The sequence below is a fragment of the Stylophora pistillata genome, chromosome 1, assembly GCF_964205215.1.
Source record: "Stylophora pistillata chromosome 1, jaStyPist1.2, whole genome shotgun sequence".
Lineage (NCBI taxonomy): Eukaryota > Metazoa > Cnidaria > Anthozoa > Scleractinia > Pocilloporidae > Stylophora > Stylophora pistillata.
Window position 1 is genome coordinate 12,434,676 of NC_142519.1, and position 20,956 is coordinate 12,455,631.

At 39.2% G+C, this 20,956-nt stretch overlaps 3 protein-coding genes across 5 annotated transcripts; 2 read left to right on the plus strand and 1 right to left on the minus strand.

The window, feature by feature from the left end:
• Positions 1-2,727: 2,727 nt before the first annotated feature.
• LOC111323847 (uncharacterized) lies at positions 2,728-4,029 on the minus strand. The gene has a single exon (XM_022927288.2). It carries the CDS (start codon positions 3,921-3,923, stop codon positions 2,949-2,951), a length of 975 nt encoding a protein of 324 aa, XP_022783023.1. The 5' UTR covers positions 3,924-4,029; the 3' UTR covers positions 2,728-2,948.
• LOC111323849 (uncharacterized) lies at positions 4,029-14,739 on the plus strand. Of its 3 annotated transcripts, none has more exons than XM_022927289.2 (11): positions 4,029-5,984; positions 6,444-6,514; positions 7,730-8,209; positions 8,695-8,736; positions 10,014-10,112; positions 10,502-10,573; positions 11,196-11,405; positions 11,676-11,782; positions 12,191-12,249; positions 12,590-12,705; positions 13,412-14,739. In XM_022927289.2, exons 1-11 carry the CDS (start codon positions 5,950-5,952, stop codon positions 13,876-13,878), a joined length of 1,758 nt encoding a protein of 585 aa, XP_022783024.2. In that variant the 5' UTR covers positions 4,029-5,949; the 3' UTR covers positions 13,879-14,739. The 3 variants fall into 3 exon arrangements, with proteins under 3 accessions (XP_022783024.2, XP_022783025.2, XP_088593566.1); XM_022927290.2 differs by having other exon boundaries at positions 10,041-10,112; XM_088737440.1 differs by lacking the exon at positions 10,014-10,112.
• Positions 14,740-15,474: 735 nt separating this feature from the next.
• LOC111323842 (uncharacterized) lies at positions 15,475-20,916 on the plus strand. The gene is made up of 9 exons (XM_022927280.2): positions 15,475-15,610; positions 15,877-15,973; positions 16,163-16,396; positions 16,663-16,812; positions 17,308-17,433; positions 17,931-18,040; positions 18,614-18,672; positions 19,279-19,418; positions 19,753-20,916. Exons 2-9 carry the CDS (start codon positions 15,889-15,891, stop codon positions 20,094-20,096), a joined length of 1,248 nt encoding a protein of 415 aa, XP_022783015.2. The 5' UTR covers positions 15,475-15,610; positions 15,877-15,888; the 3' UTR covers positions 20,097-20,916.
• Positions 20,917-20,956: the final 40 nt, after the last annotated feature.

Sequence of the window (20,956 nt, forward strand, 5' to 3'; positions counted from 1 at the left end):
CCAATCTTCAGACACGAAAGTACATATCATGTTTAATTATTATCCCATATATCTAATACTTTCCCTAAAAAAGAGCTCTGTAGAATCATTTCAAATGCTATTCTGTATTTTACGGTTCAATTGGGAACAGCAAAAATGCCGCTCTGTCATATCCACAATCAGGTTCAAAATTGACACATAATTTCGGAAAAGTTCAATTTATGCGAAAAATAACAATCCTGTCATTACCACACCATAGGTCATTAACAGCCCCTCTACCCTATTTAATGTTGGCGAAAAGTTCATAGAATCACGATACAACATTGTTTTGGGGGGGAAGGGGGCGAATAGGTTAACTTAAGTGATAGGGGGTTGTAAAGATCAATGTGTTAATAGTTTTGTCGCCGCCTGATTGTAGCTCAAAATCGAATGGCCAGATATTAGATTAAAACATCAAAGAGGAGCGTAAATGACAGCTTAAGGCTCAATTAATATGGTAGTTGGATTTTGCTACCTTGAGGAATTACGCTCGCGTTAACCAGTTATGATTTTCGACGTCTTAAAAGCAAATAAGTGTGTTTCTTCTTTGCTTCCTCCTGTAATTTTATTGCTGATCGTGCATCGGTCAGAACTCGAAAAATTTTTTCTTTCATTAGAGTGGTTGTTACTTTCTTTACAGCTTCGGGTTAATATATGTATTTAATTTTGTTTCCAAAAAGGAATAGGAACTTGAAATTGTTTTCGAGGCGGTTATAGAACGTGTAATATATGGTAGGGAACAGTGATAAGTTTTACTTCTTGTGTTTTTTTTCCTGTAATTCGAAACTGAAAGGTTCACAATGATCAGTTAAGTTCTCTTGCTAACTGCTCCTTCAGTCTAACGGTTTTACGATTCAGCCAGTGATACATGTATTGTTTTCTGTTTCTAGTCTAACAGTGCAAGCGATCACTAGTGAGAACTCACATTAATTTCACACGTTACGTGACAATTCTCAGAAATAAGTTATTATATGTGATTTATTGGTAAATATCAAATTTGCATTTTACTACGTAGAGATGGCCGCTTGCACAATTTTAACATTTCCCTTAATTTCTGTCAGTAGTACGTGAAAAAGATTATGGAAAAGTAATTCCATGTATTTAGTTCAGGTGAAGGAAGTACAGACGACAACAAGGAGGCCGTTATGTTCTTTCACACGTTACGTGACAATTCCCGGAAATAAGTTATTATTTGTCATTTATTTGTAAATATAAAATATGCGTTTTACTGCGTAGAGATGGCCGCTTGAACAATTTTAATTTCCCATTAATTTCTATTAGTAGTGAAAAAAAATAGGGAAAATTAATTCTATGTATTTTCAGATGAAGGAAGCAAAGATGACAACAAGGAGGCCGTTATGTCCTACGCAGCTTGCGTTTTAATAGTCACTGCCACGTTTGTTTCCAAGAAAAGCAGGAACTTTTATATCTTAAAAACACGTCACTGATGCAGAACTCAACCTAGTTCTCAACAACACTAATTCGCTATCAAATATTACACCGAAAGTCTACTCCATCATTTTAGTGTAATATTATGTTCGGTACAGAAGTTGAACCACTTACATCAGTTCGAAACTGAAATTTTCATGAAATGAGTACGATGAAGTGTTCCTTCGTCTTAGAACAACCTTATGATGCAGTCAGTCAAAAATATTTTCCTGTCGCGGCCCATTTAGTAATGCTGCAGGTAATCACTTAGGGAATTTCCTGTGCGGAGATGCGCCTCATAGGCTTCCAACCAAATCAAACCTTTCATGGTCACCTGGTAAAGCGTGTTGTCGTCTGTCCATGCGGCCGGTTTGTAATGACAAATTTTCGTGCAGCCATCTTTGCTCCCCCAGGTATGGTCGTCATCGCTCCCATAACACATCTCCGTTCCGTTTCGCTTACTCAAGCAACGCGATGGGCTACTCACCACCATTTCAGGGCAAGAACTAGGAAAATCAGAAGGGATGTAAATCCTCAATGTGTACTCCTTGTTATTGGTACACGTTACTCTTATTTCGACCTTGGTGTTGCCTGTTGGGTCGATCCAAGTCACGCGGTTTCGGAAGTACTGCTCGAGCAACGATTTCTCATATCCAAGGCGTGTTTGTTGAGATGCTGACCAAGGCATTGCGAAAACACTTCTCTTCACCCTCTCACCTAAGATGGCCGCTTTCACAACTGAATTTAACAATATCGTTCAGAATGGACGCTAACTGATTCTTAGAAATCAACACTTGCGCAAACAAGTCTTGCTAAAAATACATTTCCGAGAAATGTTTGTGACATTCAAATGAAAAGTAAAGACTTTTCGGTTTCTTGACGTGCGGATACAAGGATTCTTACGGTACAGCTGTTGCGTCGAATGAGTTAAAAGCTTCCAGTTTTATTTCCCGTGTTTCATAAACTACGAAATTGGCAAGAAACAAACTAATCGCCTTTCTCTCTAAGTAATGATTTGAATTTGAGATAAGAAAAAAATATGTTAGTGATGATTAGGAAAAAAACAATGGACAGAATTCGAATTGCATAAAACTTTTTATCACCCTGAACAATGGCATAAAAGCGATCTTTAAACGTCGGCTGTGCCTTTCATGTTTCTTAATCAATAGAACGAGCTACTTTATACAGTGCAGCACTCTATGACTTAAACAAAGCACGAACCTAACAATTTTAGTAATATTAGCCTTACACCCACTGGTCTCGGTAACGTCTTCCATTCCCCCTCTTCTTTTTTTTTTTTTTTTTTTTTTTGCAGCTGCGGTGATAAAATCTTTACACAAAGAGGTCAGCCGTTCCGAATAATTTAGAAAAGTGGTGATATTCATCATCAAAATTTTGTTCGTGAAAAATTTGCACTCTTTTTGAAATGCTTTGTTCTGATGCGCCTTCTTGAATGATGATGGCAAACGAGTTATCTGGCTTATAATGGGTTGTACGTTTTCTTACTCCAGCGAAGATTCGAGATCATCCGCCTTCTTCCTCAAGTAAGATGCTGCCTTACACCCTTTCTTTTTTATCAGATCTCTGATCTTGAAGGCTAAATCAACTGCATCCAATGCAACAAAAACGGCGCTGACTCCAATAATGACAGTTCCAGCGGCCTTTGAAGCCAATTTCGAGCCTGTGCTTCCAATCTTTCCAGCGGTGCTGGCGCCTGTTTTCAGACCAGTTGCCCCCTCTTTTGTGGCTCCTTGTAAAGCTCTAGATGTGATGTCGACTAACGATCCAGTTGCGGTTTCTACAGCTGTTATGACTGCTCTCCCAGCGCCGGCCTTGATAGCTATCTCGGATGCCGTTTTCACTGTTGCTTCCGTAAGGATATTCAAGATAATTTCCGCATTTATTCCTAAGCTTACAAGGACACTCTGAACTAGCTTAACGACAATATGATTCTGACCAAATAAAGCCACAGCTAGCTGAAAGAGAAAAGCCAGGTGTGCTTTATCTTTGTTTTGTTTCCATTCATTAACTTGTTCCTTAACTTTCCTCCTCAATTGATCGGCAATTTGCAAAGCTTTCTCGGCTTTTCGTATTTGTTTAGAGTTGACAACAGCCTCGGCGGTCGCTGTGCTTAAACCTGTGCCAGCAGCAGCTGCTCCAAGCGAAATCCCTGCCATCAGCAAAGGGGTAGCAGCGCCTGCGGTCAAAAACGTTGCGATTCCCCCTCCAATAGTCAGCGCACCTCCCAGAATACCCACACTGTTTCCAATCGCAGATGCGATTCGACAATCGCGCCATACTTTATCCAGATGATCTGCTGCTTCATTTAAACAAATGATCGCCTCTAGTTTGGCGTGGTTCATTTCCCTTACTTCCTCGGTGAAAGCTTTAAGTTCCGCCTCGAGCTGTTGCTCAATAGCCGTGGACTTGCTCCATTCGATCACCTGCCATTCGTCATTCAGATAAGACGTATCCATTCTTGATAGATTTTTTTCTTGGGTTTCGAAATTGGAATAATTTCTTTTGTGGGAGTAACATGTACCCGGGTGTCGATGTCAACGTTTGTTACTACACTTAACTTCACTAAAATGGGATCAAAAAGTGTTGGGTTAACAATTATTTCAGGAGCAATGATTTATTGTTGAGTAATTCCGGAGCAAGACGAAACTGCAAGATAGAAAGGAAGTATTTAATAGAAACGCCGACGCATGCTCGACCCACAAAAGCTATTAATGGAGAATCTAAGAGAGCAATCCAATTGAATTCTCGTTTGGAGTTTACTCAGAATAATAATTTGTTTTTCTTAAGTAAACGGGCGAAGCCTTACTGCTTTAGTAATAAATCACTTTTCGAATTTAGTATACAGATGAGCAATTTTAAACGTATTACGATGGAAACTGAAAGCAGCTGGAAAACATGATTAATAATAAAGTCTTTATTCCATCATAAGATAAAAGTACATATCTTATAATTCGGAAAAACTACAACAGAAATCTACATACATATTATGAATTAAAAAGTACGTCATTACTACAAATGGAGCTTAAATATCAACCTATTTACAAAGGTGTTCATAAAGCGCTGTGTATTAATTTTCGGGCGTGCGCAGCCTTTTTTCCCAAGATTGTGTACATATGTCTCTTGGACAGGAATGATGTCTGTCAGGGGGTGGCAATCCGTTGATTTTAGTTTCTTCAAAATGTTTCGGTATTGTTTGTTTAAAGGGTTCTTGATAAAAATTGGAAATGAGATAAAACGGCGTTTATCCATCTTATGTATTATCCATCTTATGTATTTCCGCCCTTGAATATTTTCAGAAAAACAATTATGGCGGTCCTTGAGCCATGATCTTTGTACTACCTTCGTGGAGGGTTTGCTTAAAACTGTTGGACATGGCTTGAGCAAAATATTTTCAAACTTGGGTTTCTGCTCTTATTCACAAAAGTGATTTTTCTCGATGCCAACCTTTCGGACAGTCAGTGAAATCTAATTATCATTGGCTATAACTCCGCTGCCGGAAACGTAGTTAGATCATTATTTAAAACTAAAGTTCTACGACAGGCATAAGATAGAGAAAGAAGAAAAGAATGGAGAGACCGGAATAATGAAAATTAGAGTTTCTCAATCTGGAAAAGCCTAGAATAAATAAAATATATACCAGGAGAAGAGAGATTTTGGAGATGATTTGCCCTGCTAGTAAAACTCCGATCAATTAAGTCACATAGACAATGATTTGGGAATAGGTTGGATGTCGCTAAGTTTGAGACTCAAACAGCCAGATTTTTCTTACTCTCCCGACTGGTGACTTATTAACTGGAATATTCGATACTTTTGCCATCTATATGGTCGACCTCAAGAAGGTACTTGAATGGCACTCAGCGAAACGGCCCAGGGGAGGTCACGAGGGCGTTCCAAAAAACTCTTAAAACTGTTTCAATCAAAGAAAACATTTATTCAAGGGAAGTTCTACAGTATTCGGTAGCCTGAAAACCATTTGCGTGCATGCCGTGCACCTTACCTTTTTCTCAGTTTATGTCGTGATATCTGGTCATAACTCATTGTTAATTTTTCAAAAAAGTCACTTGCCTTGCTGACACTATCTATGGTCAAGTTGTCATCGTAATTGAGAGGCTTAGCTCTAACCCAATACTCCAGAGAGGTGGCTCATTTCTTGAATCTACCCCAGAGGATTTTGGATTTCCACCGTGATTCGTGTATTTAGGAGATTTTTTTCAGTGTGATAGCTTATTTTGACAGGTTGCTAGTATACATCGGATAGTGACAAGTATCACTGGTAGATTTGTCTTCTCCACAAAGCGGTACAATGAAACACCATGAAACCTAACAGGTGGCAAAGGATCTTCCCTCGACGTCTCAAAAATTGGTGACGAAAAGTTTCGGACCTAATTGCATCTCAGCCTCACCGATAAAAATTTCACATTTATTGTCTTACTACTCTCGTCGTCTCACTGGAGAATTTGATCGAAAGAAGTTTTTATGTGAATGCTTGTTAAGGCACTGTGTACCATGGCCGTAAGGTGGGTCTGTTGTTGTGTTAGAAATAAATGGGCGTTAGTAATCGGATAGACAGGTTTGTCAAAATAAAAGGCCAGACTAAACTATATGGGTTACAAAATATGGTCTAGGGGTCTGCTCAACGCAAAATCTCTTGAAAATGATTTGGGTAGAGATTTTCTGTTATCGTTAACCTGTCAAAGTCGTAGACATGACTAGGATAAGAGATGTATCAGTTGAACCATAAAGAAAATAAGGAAAAGGTTTTGTGGTTTTCAGTTTTGACTAAAAACCCAGCTTGGCGAGTAAGCATTATCATAAAAGCTATTGTTGCTTAGGATAACAGATCTAGTTTCGCCCAGTAAAGAAAATTGAGATTTATGATCAAAAGATCAATAATCAGAAAAGCGTATCACCTGAGCATTTATCGTCTGTAATTTCTAAGAAAACTGATGCGTGTGTTTCTCTCATTTGTCCTGCAGATGTATTCTTAGGAATTCAGTCAACTATGTAACGCTGTTTGTGGCTGTATTTATTGGTGATTTGGTACACGGTGAGAACAAGAGAAAATAATAAGAGATTATTCCGCGCGTAGCAGTGAGAATTAATATATTCGAGAATACGAAATAAGACGAATCAGTGATGTCTTTGATCATGATCAGCTGGTCTCATGATGAAGTCCAAATTATTTCACTATGCTTACCAGAATATCTGCGCTAAAACTTTTTAAGACTTAAGTTTAAGTCATACTTCTCAAGCTAATAGTAACGTCACGTGTCAAACATTAGCAATAAAGAAAACATCAATTAACGCGGGTGAAAACTGAACCAAAGTGTATCCAGCAACGTCACTAATCCCGGATGTAAAAGGCAACGACAAATTAAACAGGGATCTTAGTCAAGTGCACGACTTTCTAAATGATATCATTCAAAGAATATTAAAAGGAAATAAGTTTGCAATCTGAAGTAAGGAGTGATCCTTTCGGGACATGATTTGACGTTTGGGTCTTGCCGTTCTGAACTTGCTGTATCCCATACAGGGTTTACTACAACTCCGCGCCGATTTATAGAGTAACTTTGTCATCTAAAATGAGTTATAACATAGCTAGCAGAGCCGCGCAGTCAAATTCAGTATACGTAAGCGTGCTCAAAATCCCGATAGTGCACGCTGATAGCGTGAGCAAATCGCTTCGCCAGAAATTTTTTTTTTTCGCGCGAGCGGCCATTGTTAGCGCGGGGAAATTAATGTATTTCGCGACAATAATGGATACGAACAGAGACTTGGCCCATGCACCAGTCCCAAAACGAAGACAATTTCCCAACCTTTTCCCTTGGGCTAGAGTTCTTAAATAAGGCAGAAAAAGAGAAAAACAACAGAAAAGGAGACTCGGCATCAGCGCCGTCACGACTCGCTTCACTGTCCGAGGGTGAAATGCAACACATTTCGCGCCGGATTTGAAGCACAATTCCACCGGTTATGTTATAAAACAATTTATTCATGCGTTTAGCTGTACACTATCGAGTTATTGAGCACGTGGGAAGTTTGGAGAGCACTCAAGAAGCTAGAGTTGCCTGGGGCAACTCTTACGCTTCTTTCGTGCTCTCCAAACTTCCCACGTGCTTCATAACTCGATAGTGCGCGCTAGAGCATGAACCAATTGTTAATTAAACCGCAAGTTTTTTTTATTGTCGACCAAGCAACTTTAGGATAACTTAAAACTTTTCTTTGCAAATCTGTGCAAGCCAATAGGGAATCTTTTAATTTGTAGGTGATTGTGGAGGCTTTGATTTTGAAAATGGGGTTGAAGCATTATCTACCTGGAAAAAAACTGGACACGCCTTCGATAACCAACCAATATACAGAGATAACCCCGGAATACGGGACCAGGGAATTAAGACAAACGTACAGGGTGAATGGTGGATAGCAACGTTTGCAAACAGAACCAATGCTACTTTGCTGGGTGATTACCCTATCGGTACTCTTACCTCACCAAGTTTTCGCATCAAGGGATCTAATATCAACTTTCTACTCGGTGGTGGATGCGACGCAGGAAAAATCAGGGTGGAACTTTTGGTGAATGGGAAGGTTCAGCGCACAGCTTTTCCTGACAACTGCCGTGATCGCATGCGAAGAAAGTTCTGGAATGTAGCCCAGTTCAATAGCAAAATTGGTCAGATACGGCTGGTTGATGCATCAAGAAAGGCACATGTCAATTTTGATGATTTGAAAGGAGATTTTAGTTGCACCGGTAGGTGAACATATCAGTTTGTGAGAGATTGAACTAAATTTAGAATGATAAGTAATTGATTTATGTTTTTTTCGTTATAAGTTCTTCTCTGTTTGATTTTAAAGTGCAGTTTTGATCTGTGTGACGTGATCCGTCCGGTCACTGTCTTTCATAACACTGTAAATTATTTGAAACTAAATTTTCTTACCTGCGCGCCGGCTGCTTTAAGTTTTTTTAATCGCAGTAACTTCAAGTCATGTCCAGAGTTTGGCTTAGATTTAGTTCGTGCTCAATGTTCGGAGCTATGCGGCCCTCGGATTTGTGATACTTTAAATACGAAAGACACTATTTAAGTATATGCGATGAGTACAATGAGATGAAAGCTAAAGTTCAGTGAGATCTATGACTCATTGACTTCTCCTAGAAATAAAAAAAAAAGTAGTAATAAATGTATTATCATGGTTATACACCATTTAAAAAACAGGCTGGTATTTTCTGTCTTAAAGATGTGGGGAAGACTTTTTCAGACCTCCACGACGATAATTATGGTAGGTATCTTATGCGATTAGCTCGCACTAGAAATATACTCGTATATACTCACCAATAACAACTGTAATTACCACTCTTACATGGGAAAGTCCTGCTAAGAACAGTGCACTCAGAAACATACACGAGTATCGCTTTATTAATCAAACAAATACCATATAATCCTTTTTCAAGATATAGAGAAACTTTTCTAGATGAAAACTCGAGTACATAAACGCTTTCGAAATTACCATTTAACCTTGAAAAGAAATTGGTCGAGCCCTTCAAAAGCGACAGGCCTGGCTGAAATGCTCTCCCTCAATAAAGTAGGGTGCGTGCCATGCTGTGCATGAAAACTTGATCTTCATTTTGGTGTCAAAGATCAGAATGGAGTTTACCCAGACATTGTTTGCCATTAGGGCTTTTTCTGCTTTGCGTTTTTCGTGAACTCAGCATGGTGACCTGAGAGATTTGTGAGCAGATATGATTAATTATTCCTGGACATCAAGATTGTAGCGGCCGAAATAGATGCATGGGACGTTGAAGCATCTTGATATTCATCTGGCTTATTTTGGGACTAATTTAACTGAATGGAGGCTCTTTACCCAAGAAGCAGCGTCTTCTCCAATAACATCATCCAAACTACAGTCTCATCATGAGACAAACATGAACCTCTAAGTTTTCGCCTGTAGTCTTCACTCGGCGGCGTGCAGTTTGAAAAAGTTTCCATCCGTGATCGTTTCTCGTTTATCAATGAGTGTATATAATCTCTCTGAGAGGTTAAAGAACAGAAAGGGGATGGGAACATGCAAACAGGCCTCGGAGTAAAGTCTCTAAAACCTTGGTTTAACACAACTCGATTATAAATTGGCTCGACCAATGGTCATTCACTGTTAGAAAGTTTGCACAAAAAGACACAAGAACACTGGGGTATATCCAATCGACTTAAAACAAGTACATGTTGAGGCCAATGACAGCGATGTGTATTGGTCACTTATCATCTCAGAATGTCTTTCGCGGCTACCTAAGTGAGAAAAGCCTGACAATTTTCGATACTTCTGCTCTCAGACTGAATACATATCTTGATTCAAGAGAAGCAAGCTTTCTTAGTCTCTGGCACTTCCTCCATCGGTGCCGCTCGGAAGATGGCTTACCACCTCAAATTGTGCCTAGGCTGAAAATGTCAAAGCATGAATGGAGCTGCGTGTATACATATTCGGTAGCGAGGAAGGATAATTCAAAATGATTATTAGTTGTGATGTTATAGTGTATAGTGAGTAGTTTTTATTTTTTGCAAAAGGTGGTGAAGATGAGTTTGTTCTTGTAGACGAGCCTTTGGACCCTGTAAACCCAGTCAGTAGCGATACTAAATCTCAGGACAATGCAGTCATAGGAACTGGTATGAAACGTGTAACCGATTGTAGATATCTGGTGGAATTAACACAAGACAGCACCATCAGAATGAAAGTAGCTCTTCCTTAATCGCAGAGGGAATCTTAAAGTGGATGACCATAGATTTTCACCAAGAAACATCTATGGTCAACTTGATACTGATATGAAATGCTTCAAGTTTTTGTCGACAAACTGTTTCGATAAGCGAGTCTCATTTGTCACATTCAATTTCTTTTGTCTTCAGTTTTTCTAGCTATAAAAGTTCCGAAACTATAAATGATAACACTTGCTTTGAGCTTAAAATTTTTTTGATGCGTTGTTCACAACATTGTATTAGATTTGGACAATTAGATTTAAATCTTCCATTGCCATTGTGTCTTGTTACATCTCTTCCAGAGGACGACTACAACACGATGCAGATGAAGCCAACGCAAAAACTTCATGATGGATCCATAAAAATCGGAAAAGGTCAGATTAAGTGGAAGTTACAAAAAAACAAAAGTAAAAACAAAATAAAAATTAAAATGAAAATTGAAAAACTAAAAGCAACAACAAACACACGAAAAAGCAAAGAATTCCGAAAGAACAGGAACACGAACAAAACAAAATAAAACTAAAATCAAAACTAAACAAAACAAATCAAAACATCAAAAATGAAAGACTCCTGATATTTACATGTACGATAAGAGCCAGGCAAGAGCCGTACAATGTTCATTTTTGTTTAGCCAATCGTTTCTTTAAAGCCTTCAGTACACGACGAGCGTGTCGAGGGAGGAAAAATCGAGCTTTCACTGGCTATAGAGGAGAGAAAATTCTCGTTATGCTCTTTAATAGAACGATCACATGACTTTTGTAGGGTATGTAGTTTATTTGTGGCCCGAGTAGCATCATTTGCGCCCGCACTTTGTCGTTTGGCCCGCGAAAGGAGCGTTTTAGAGAGGGCTGTTTGTCAATTGGCCTCGTGTAGTGGTAACAATCGACATGTACATTAAGATCGTCATCTCTCTTTGCCCCACGCTCGTGAAATGACGAAAAAACATAATTTTGTTCTCCTGCATGATCTCTTATTCCAATTTATTTATACTTCTAGGCAGACCTCTTTATAAAGGCTTGCTGGGAGCAGCAAGAGCTAAAAACATTTTCGAAGCAAAGACACCATCTAAACCGCCGCCGTTGAGACCTGTAGCTGCCTCTAAGCCTTTCATGGCTCCAACTGCCAAGCTGGCCCATAAACAATCCTTCAGGGATTCAGACAACAAGTCCGCTCTGCCCAGAGACGACGAATTAAGGAATCTCACCTGTAAGAATAAATTAATCGAGTTACTGCGTTACTAAAGTGCTCCAAACTGTTAGACACGTGTCTCATTTTTTTTTTAAATATACGTTGAGATTGTTATTCTTGTATGCCAAGTAACAGCAAGTTTACTCTGCCTTAGCTTTGCTTTTTGTCACGATAGTGGAAATAGAATGTTTTCTGATCTGAACGAGAAACAAATTGAGAAATTTTAGCCTGGGGACTCTCGAAGTTTTTTAAAACTGTCGATTATTCTATCCGTGCTATGCTTTCTAGGCAAGAACTTCATCGTAGAAATAAAAACTGGACTACCATGGGACAACGATTTCCTTTTTCCGTCAAATGCGAATTACCAAGCCACCAGAAGAGCAACAGAACTCAAGGTATGTGAAGTCTGTGTAGTGGGCCATTCTAATGCTGAGTGTCCCGCTTGTCGCTCGCCCTTTTCATATGGATAGGATTCTCGACAGTTTGTTAATCTTCAGTGATACTCTGCATATTAAGTGACACTTCGGGAGTGAATTATCCTGCTAAGAATTCAAAATAACGCAATGAACCGATCTGGCTCTCAAACCTCTCGATCGATAGCCTAGCACGTTGATCTTGATCATAAGGCTGTAGAGTCTCCTGCACTTTAATACAAGCGGGGCAAAAATGGTCTCAATACCTACCTAGTCCTACAATAGTTTCTTGAAATATAAACCCACATATCGGCTAAACATGCAAGACTCCTTTTCGCATATGCTTGTATTCACTTGATAATAACAATGTTTCTTGTTATTGCCTCGCAGGTTCTCAGAGCATTTGACGAAAATAAGGACTTTAGGGGGGCATTTTTTGATAAATTTAGGTTAGTAATGTATCTTGAGCTCCAGGGCAACTTCAAAACAAAGTCAGTGTGCAAGCTTTGTGTAATGCAGTTTTTCCACATGAAATGAACGAAAATACATTTTGGCCACACAATCAGACAATAATATTACAAGAAATTATTAATTTGTGTAATGTGACGGGCATAAAATTTTTATCAAAAACATTGATATAAAAAGAGCCATCAAATTCACAATTGAATGGTCGCAGAGCGATAAAAGAGAGAAAGAAAAAAAAACTTGCACTCGTCAACCGTGACGTATGCAGGTATAACTTTATGAACCAAAGCTGAAATATTAATTACTGGTGAATGTCTTTTACAGTTCTTCAGAGGAGCCGAGTGGTGTAAAGGCTTATTTTCTCCTACGATTCAGAGCAAATGGGAAATTTATTGGAAAACTGTTGGATAACCTTGGACCAGGAAATGTTTCAGCGGCAGGTGACGCATATTCTAACTCAATTTAACTCTCAGTCTACTGTCAATAGACCACACATGTTTGAAACCGCCGCCCGGTCAGCTCAATTGGTTAGAGCGCCGGATTTTGTTGTGCGGGAGGTCGTGGGTTCGAGCCCCGGCCGGACCAATACTCATGGTCTTAAAATAAGTGAGGGAAATTTGCTACCTTTCTATAATCAAGAATTGGATAGATATTCTAGTCTTCTCGGATAAGGACGAATAAACCGTAGGCCCCGTCTCCTGCAGGGTTAGGGGTAGGAGACGTTAATTTCCCACGCACGAGATTACTGTGTGGTGGATGTCCTCCCCTGGGTGGGATGGGTGGGTGTTGGCCCTGAAAAACTCCTAAGGGGAGTGGTCAATTAACCTATGTATATATGTATAAATATTTCATGGTTCTCTCCAGGGAGTGAGTATATTGAATTTAAAGTTTGAAAAGATTTTTGATGATCGTGCTATTTTGAACGTAACTCCTGATCCTTAAAAAAAAAAAAGGAAATGAAGAGGTACTTGCTACGAGCCTAGAATTTGAACTGATCCTCAAGGAAGTACAAGATTCAAAGGGAACAGAGAGTGTGCGCCTGACAAAATATATAGAATGCTATTTACATCCGGGTTTGTTTAAAAAGCACATCGGAATTTTTGCCATTTTAGATCTAAAATAAATTAAACTTATCTTCAAATTTAGGCTGTTATCCAGATACTCCAATTACCCAATGTTCCAGTTCCTGTCCATCGACCTGTGCACCCGCATGCCTTTATTCTTGTTGTCAACCGTCCGTTTCTGCCCCAGCCGCTCCTCAACCAGTTTATCAGCCCGCTCCTGTACACCTGCCACCTCCACTTCCCCCGCCTCCTCCGCCTCCACAGCCAGTTGCAGTAATGGCGCCCAGCCCGCAAGTTTATCAACCGCCGCAGCGACAATGGAATGTGCAAATAACTGGCCAAGCCACCATTCCCCCACCACGAGCCTTATCCCCTCAGTATCCGATGTCACAGCCTTTGAGTTGGCCCGGATCCCAATGTTCTTCGAGGTGCTCTCCTACTTGTGCACCAATATGCTCACCAATCTGTTGCCAGTTTTATAACTCTGAGCGAAATGAGGAAATTAAAAAAACCTTGAAGAAGGAGGCTGTTCAGGAAGAGAAACATTAGCAAGTCCATGTGTAGCACGTTGAAACGTGACGTAGGTAGACAATCACGGTCACTCCTCTACTAGTAGTCAAATTTTGAAAGCTAGCACCTTCACTTCTGTAGAGGACAATAGGTCACGAGTCCCTTTTGCATGTAAATCCAAGTTTGCATTCTCTTTTTTAACCAGACTAAACTATTTGTTCAAAGAAGTTCTAGAGTACTTTAGTAGTACGAAAGAAAGAGTCGAAAAAAGTAAAAAAATTGACTGAAAATAGAAACGTTCTAAATAATTTTACCCAGAACAATTAATTTGTCGTCAGCTGGCTGTACATACACGAAGCTAAGCCTTCTGTGAATATTCCTCTGTTCACCACCCCAAATTTACATATATCTAATATTTTTTTCCATTGGCAGACCAATAGCTTATCAACAATAAATTAAACTTAGCATAGACACAAAAAATTAATAAGTGGCGAGTGATTTGAGGGACTGCTCAAGCAGACTACTGTCTAATTATGGGTTTCTCTTAAAAATCATATAAATTACAATTACTGAGATGAGTATGGTGGTAAGCTCGCCGCGACACGGAATGAGAATGCGTCATATCTAAGTTAAAATGCCCTTCGAGTAATTCTCTGCGTAGTCACTTCGCCTCAGGCGGTGAATACTTGTTGAATAGTGTTGTCTATAAACAGAATTTTGATCGAAATAAATCTACCAGTCTAAAAGTTCACTCTTATTATTCAACAGAGTCAACATTAGCCGTCGATGATCCTTTAAGGGCTGTATAGATTTTATCCAGAATGGCATGTAGTAATTTTTGTGATTTTGTTATTGTGTATAGATTTAGTGATGAAATAAAATCCGATTGCACCGTTAGAATCGTTCAATTATTGCATTAGATTCGGTGGGTTTCATTTCGGATTTCGGTGGGTTGCACAGCTTTGAGTCGCAGCACAGCTGTAGGTTACTTGCAATTTACATATTTTGGCAGGTAACCATGTCAATAAAATGTCTTTGAAATTTCAATCAACAGCCTTAAAGGAGACCTCCCTCAAACAAAGTAACCCTCTTCTTGGGAAATTTCTCCGCCAGAAGTGAAAATTTGCGTAAATTTCAGTTCCGTTCATGAGGCTTGATAAACGACCCGGCACTGAACTTCTCCATCTCCTAGGCCTCTTCATTTTAAACACGGGCGCTTGCTCTAAGATGTCAGTATTACAATTCGATTTGCTTGGATTTCAAAGCAACTGGTAGCCACATTATGAACACAATAGTTTACCAAATGAAAACTGATTGACATTCTGGAGAAATTGTCTTTTCTTTGTTTCTTTATGTGAGATCTTCGTTCATATCAATCGATTGGTGCCGTTTAATTGGGTTAACGATAATCGTATTTATCTTCCTCTCTCTCCGGGTTCAGATGCAAGATTCGAATCAAATATTGGTACCGAAAAAAAATTGTGATTCCGTCCAATTTCATGGTACGACAAACCGGGTGTCTGGTGATGCGCCTATCAATGTAAACTCAGTGGGCAGGGTCAGTGGGTGGGCCATACTTAGCATTATAAACTATATGGTCAGTCAACGTTGAAATTCAAGACAATGGGTACAAACGAACACCTAAGTAAGGGTTTTATGTTTTACTGACAAAGACTTTGTTCAAATATATCGACAGTTTGATACACTGGCTCTACAAAACGCATCAGGAGCCTGATCAGTGTAGCTCAATTTTTCCCAACTGGTATATTTAGTAAGAGTAAAGTTCACTATGGTCTGATTTTTGAACATTTATTTCGTATATTTCATGTTATTGACTCCGTAACGGTAAAACTTAAATTGACGACCCCCTAGCTTATGACGGGTTTCCGTTATCCTTTGGTTGTTTGATACATAAATAGCTACAGTTTTTGAGAAACATTTCCGTCATGTCGGCATTGGACTGAAAACTATAAAAACTTTATCATGTCCATCGAATACATACATCTTACAAATCGTACTGAGGCCATTCTTCCACAGATCTTTCAAGACATGAAGGCTGGTCATAAGAAGCCGTCCAACACTGGAATCGTCTCTTTGACCTTTTTGGTATCTGTATTCGTATCGCAAGCGCAAGGTAAAAGCGATGTCTCTTTCTCTCTTATTTTACATGTATATCCAAAAGATCATGTTCACCACGTAATTGAAAATAATTAGCTTTGATGTTAAAACAGCTGGTAACCGTTGGCTAATGAACATATGTCTTTGAACTAAACATTTCTCGCTGGATGCTTGATTAACAAAATTTATAATCCTCTTTTGGCAGCTCAAACATGCTACGACATAATTTTCGAAAGGGTGGGGTGTTACAAACAGACAAATGGAGAGCGCCGTCCTATGTCCGATGCGCTCTTCACAGACCGTGACAAGTCTTCTAAGTTTTGGAGTGGTATTAGATACGCATTCCAAGAATTTAACATCTACCTTCCAGACTTGGCTTGTAGATGTGCAAAGGCAACAAAGATAAAGGGATATGTTGCGTTTGGATTGCAGAATTATGGTAAGCACCTCAGATTTGGTGGAACATGGTACAATTTATCAAAAATTGTGGTTTACATCATTTCTTCTGTGTTTACTCAATAAATTTAACCAATTTTCTTAATTGCTTTCTCGTTTTTCTGAATAAGCTTAAGTTCCATCACATTGGCGGGCTGTGCGACAGTGGTCAGTCTTATATGATTTAACTCTGCTATCGTTCCATGCTCAATCGTAATTGATTCAAAATGTTGGTGTTGTCACGTCTTTTAACGTGTTGTCACACCTTAGGAGAATGCTATTCGACCGATGATCATGCACCAGCCTTTAGCGAGTCGTTCTTAAGTAGTCAATGTGCCACGACAAACTTCGACATCTGTCAGGACGATTCAGGAATTTGTGTGGGAGAGGAAAAAACAATTTTTGTTTACAAAATAACAGGTGAGCTTCACTAATAAGAAAGAAATCATTTTTGTTCGTTTGGTTTTTTTTTGGAGGGGGGTGGGGAAGGTTGGGCTCCGCTCTGAGAAGAACTCCTAGTATGAAACTAATGATGCCCCTCTCCGGAAATCTTTGACAGATCCTTATGGGGAGACCGATGTTAGCTTTATTCGGCTCTACTTAGACCTCTTAATTCAGCCTCATAAGTAAGAGCCCCACTCATTTGAATGGGACAATCTTCCCAGACACTTGCAAATGTTGTGCTATTGGCAGTTGGTCGTAAAAACCTGCGGTAGACGCGGAAATCGAGCCCTCTAGAAATCTACTTTGGTGGAGATGAAATTAATAGAACTTTCCTCGGGACTACACCAACGGAATTAAACAGTAACGAACGAGTTTGGCTTTCTTGGGTCTTCTACTTAAATGACCCCTAATTATGTTTCTTAGTTATCCTCAATCACTATTATCATTATCAGTTACCTCACGTCTTTTAAGCATCAGGTAAAAGTCGCAAGGCTAAGAAGAAAAAATCATGGCGAAAAGCTCTCAGTGAAAAAATCATGCAGAAGAAAGTTCTGAAAATTGCCAAGTCTTCCAAGTCAAGCATAAAGGAACTTGAATGTACGTAGCATTTAAAAGTAAAATGTATGCAGAAAAAAGGTAAATAAATGACGTCTGTTCTCAACCTTAAACTGCACCCGTAATTCAGCCTTAGGCTGCAAGCGGTCAGAAATACTATATTATTTATTTATTTATTTGATAGTGATGAGATGCCGAAATAGACTGGCTGGATGAATACTTAACAACAAGCGCAGTTTGAAGACTATTAGCGATGTTGTGATGTATTTTATGGTCTTGACTGCGCCTTATCTGTATCGTATTTTGCGATTTTATCTTTTCTTCATAAAGCAATGCTTTTTTGATACGGTTGTATGACTGTATGTTAGAAGTACAGATTTTCAACAGAATTTTATACATATTTTCACGTCTTATTTTGGTTTTCACCGATGCAAAGTGGAAATGTAAAGAAGGCTTGAAATCTTTATCACTCATAATGCTTACTCATTATGGTTCGCATCATCATGTCAACTGCTGATATTTATAAATGTACCTCACAGGTTCTTCTTACAGGCTAACGATTCTTTTGAATGATATAAGTTACACTACTGAATTAGAAAGCTATCAGTCTTCCGAATTTATGGACTACAGGCAAAATATTGAATTAGGGGTACGTATCTATTTTGAATATCAATCGAGGTACTGTGATTTTTCCTTTTTTCTTTACGATAATTTTGGAAATGCGTGCCATCTCTTATTTTTTTTATGCTATTTTCTTTATTGCCTCAGACTGAAATGTGTGTAACGCTTGTTAGTTAGCCGATCAAATATTCTGGCAGTTTTAGACAACGAAAAGATAGACAGTTTTCCTGCTGGCTGATATACAATCAGGCACATTGGGCTGTCAGAGTCAGTTGATTACCAAGGAAGGACAGTCAATCAATCCATTGGTCGTCTGGTCAGTCAGTCAGTCTGTAAGTCAGACAGTCAGCCAAGTCAGTCATTCAATAAGTTCGTCTTTTGATCAGTCGACCATTCAGTTAATAGGTTGGTCAGTCAATCGATCAGTCAGTCAGTCAGTCAGACAGTCAGTCAGTCAGTCAGACAGTCAGTCGACCAGTCGGTTATTTGGTTGGTCTGTCAGTCATAGCGTTTCGGTGTCTGTCGGGTGTTATTTATTTTAATTCACGTGGTATAAAGACATTTTACTGACTTCAAATGCTGAATGGGACTAATTTTTTAGATTCTACAAGCGTATGACGGCGACGAACAATTTCAGGAGGTACAAGTTCTCAGGTTTAGGTAAGTGAGGGAATGAAATTCTGTGAGGATATTGGCAATTTCAAATCACTTTTCAAGAAGGCTCCGACTCAACTATATCAAAGAACTTGGTATCAGTTGTGCATTTCTACGCAGAGAAAAATATGTTATGTTTTCTGTGTTTCTAGCTCAATTGGCATTTCAATATCCCTTCTGGACCAGCATTTTCTGGCAAATCAGCTGCAAACTTGGTGGGGGCTGTGTCAAGTAATTATATTTATATTTAACTGCAGACAGTACTATTTCGGCCCTCTGGGCCTCATCAGTGCAGTGCTGACTCTAGGATGGGGGTGAAGCTATAAAGCCACCCCAAAAGATACCAAAATTTTGGTACCATTTAAGCCATGCCAGGGTGCTCAAACTAGAAACTAGTGAGCTTCGCACAATTGCAAGACATACATTTACAAACTTCTGAGAGTCCTTATACCTTGGTTAGACGATGGGTCCGGTAACGCATTTTAATCTGGAATGTTAAAGTTTTCAGCCTTCTCTAATAAGCCATGGAGCTCTTCGCAATTGTTTTGGACATATGGAGTCTCATTGTTTGCTAGATTGTTTGTTGTTTGTTTTTTCTTTGCTTTCGTTTAGTCCTGGCTTTGAAATGAAAGTAGTGTCAACGATACTTCTCAAGTTCAGAACCAAAAGCAAGCATTTGATAGCACTCGTCAAAAAAATGGGCACACAGAAGTTTGGCAAATTAAAAGTATTTCCAGCAGTAGGAGACTGTGGTAAGACAACCCCGTATTGAGTCGCATCTCATTTCTTAGCACCTCTTATGGATACCTACCCATAGTATCCATATAACTATTATGATTGATTATACATTGATGATTGATGTTACCTTTGGGTTACTTGCAATAATGTCAGGGAAAGTCCGCTCCGAAATACCTTGATAGCTTTCCTTTCCTGGAATCTTCATCTGCGGAAGGTGGGCTAAAGACATCCCTGACTATTTTTTTTAAGGCATTTATTTTCATGCAAAATTGCAAACGGAAGCAATCAATTGAATAATCATGATCATTGCAACTGAAATATGTTTTGATACAATGGCTAATTTCGCAGGTTGCTATGAGCCGGTCTTTAGGCCAACTCCTCTTCATCCAACTTCTTATGGTCACCCATACAATCCTGATAACGCTCACAAACAGGGGTTATCCTGGCTTTGTGCCCCCGAGTGCAAGGTGACGTGTAGTTCAACCTGTACTCCAAATTGCTGCACGACAGTAAGTCCGAGCTCAGTAGCTTCAGTCGGATATTCTGTTCAATGTGCTGCGCCATGTGGAGCAATCTGTGCACCATCATGTACTCCTGCTTGTTGTTATACGATTTACTATGAGCAGACACAACAGCACATGTACGGGAAACGACATCAAGTGCAGAAAAAGCAAGCCCAGAAGAAAACCTGAGGCTACCCATAATTATCATTATCCAAAGCATCACAAGAAACAGATAAGAAGATGAGGAAAAATCAGGCTAATTAATGGAGAAAAGAAAGGAAGTTTGCTGAAAACTCTGACATAGAAATAACCGTTATTCTCAGCTAAGCCTTAACTAAGTCCTCATTAAGAATAAAACCCGTTCCTTTGCGGGATCCCCTCAAAATTATAACTACTCGGAATGAAAGCTTCAAAGACCTAAGGCGAGAGGGTGTAAACTCTAAGTCTTGTGATGTGATCTTCTATGTGGCCATAGGATAGTCGCTGGCCGTGACATGTAAGAGGTCCTCACCAGAGTCAAGTGAAGAGTCCTCGGGCAGGTCTCATTAATTTTATTCGAAACAGGTTGATTGTTTTTCTTGTCTTTTTTTTGGTGACATCTATTAAGGTAACAGATTATAAACCGAAATAACAAGGGTCGTTGATATTCATTGTTTAGTTCAGAACATTTTAGCAAGAAATATATTGCATTAGGAAATTAAGCTATCACTTGGTTCAGCGGCACGTCCCCAGATAAGCTACATAATATCTCTCCTGTTCTCAGCACCCACAGCTCCTGGGAGCTGGTGCATTTCGAAGATATTGATAAGTTTTTTACCAGCCTCAGACAAGGAGCAATATTTGCTTGATTGTATACCAGCTATAAACTTTGGACCAAACAGAGCGTGTAAAGCAATTAATTCATCATATACGTAGCCAGCTAACCTGTCAAAACTTTTACCCCTCATTTCACATTCAAAGTTATAATTAGATCAAATTATCGTAATTGAAAATAAAGTTACATTTTCGCGCACAGCCAATAAGCTTTGTATGGAACGTATTGAAAAGGA

Excerpts from the sequence above, each read along its gene's own strand:
- LOC111323847 (XM_022927288.2), bottom strand. The coding sequence starts at position 3,923 with ATGGATACGTCTTATCTGAATGACGAATGGCAGGTGATCGAATGGAGC.
- LOC111323849 (XM_022927289.2), top strand. The coding sequence starts at position 5,950 with ATGCTTGTTAAGGCACTGTGTACCATGGCCGTAAG. Across the intron at positions 10,113-10,501 it reads CAATGCAGTCATAGGAACTG|AGGACGACTACAACACGATG; the intron begins GTATGAAACGTG and ends CATCTCTTCCAG. Across the intron at positions 12,250-12,589 it reads GCATTTTTTGATAAATTTAG|TTCTTCAGAGGAGCCGAGTG; the intron begins GTTAGTAATGTA and ends TGTCTTTTACAG.
- LOC111323842 (XM_022927280.2), top strand. The coding sequence starts at position 15,889 with ATGAAGGCTGGTCATAAGAAGCCGTCCAACACTGGAATCGTCTCTTTG. Across the intron at positions 15,974-16,162 it reads ATTCGTATCGCAAGCGCAAG|CTCAAACATGCTACGACATA; the intron begins GTAAAAGCGATG and ends CTCTTTTGGCAG. Across the intron at positions 19,419-19,752 it reads TCCAGCAGTAGGAGACTGTG|GTTGCTATGAGCCGGTCTTT; the intron begins GTAAGACAACCC and ends CTAATTTCGCAG.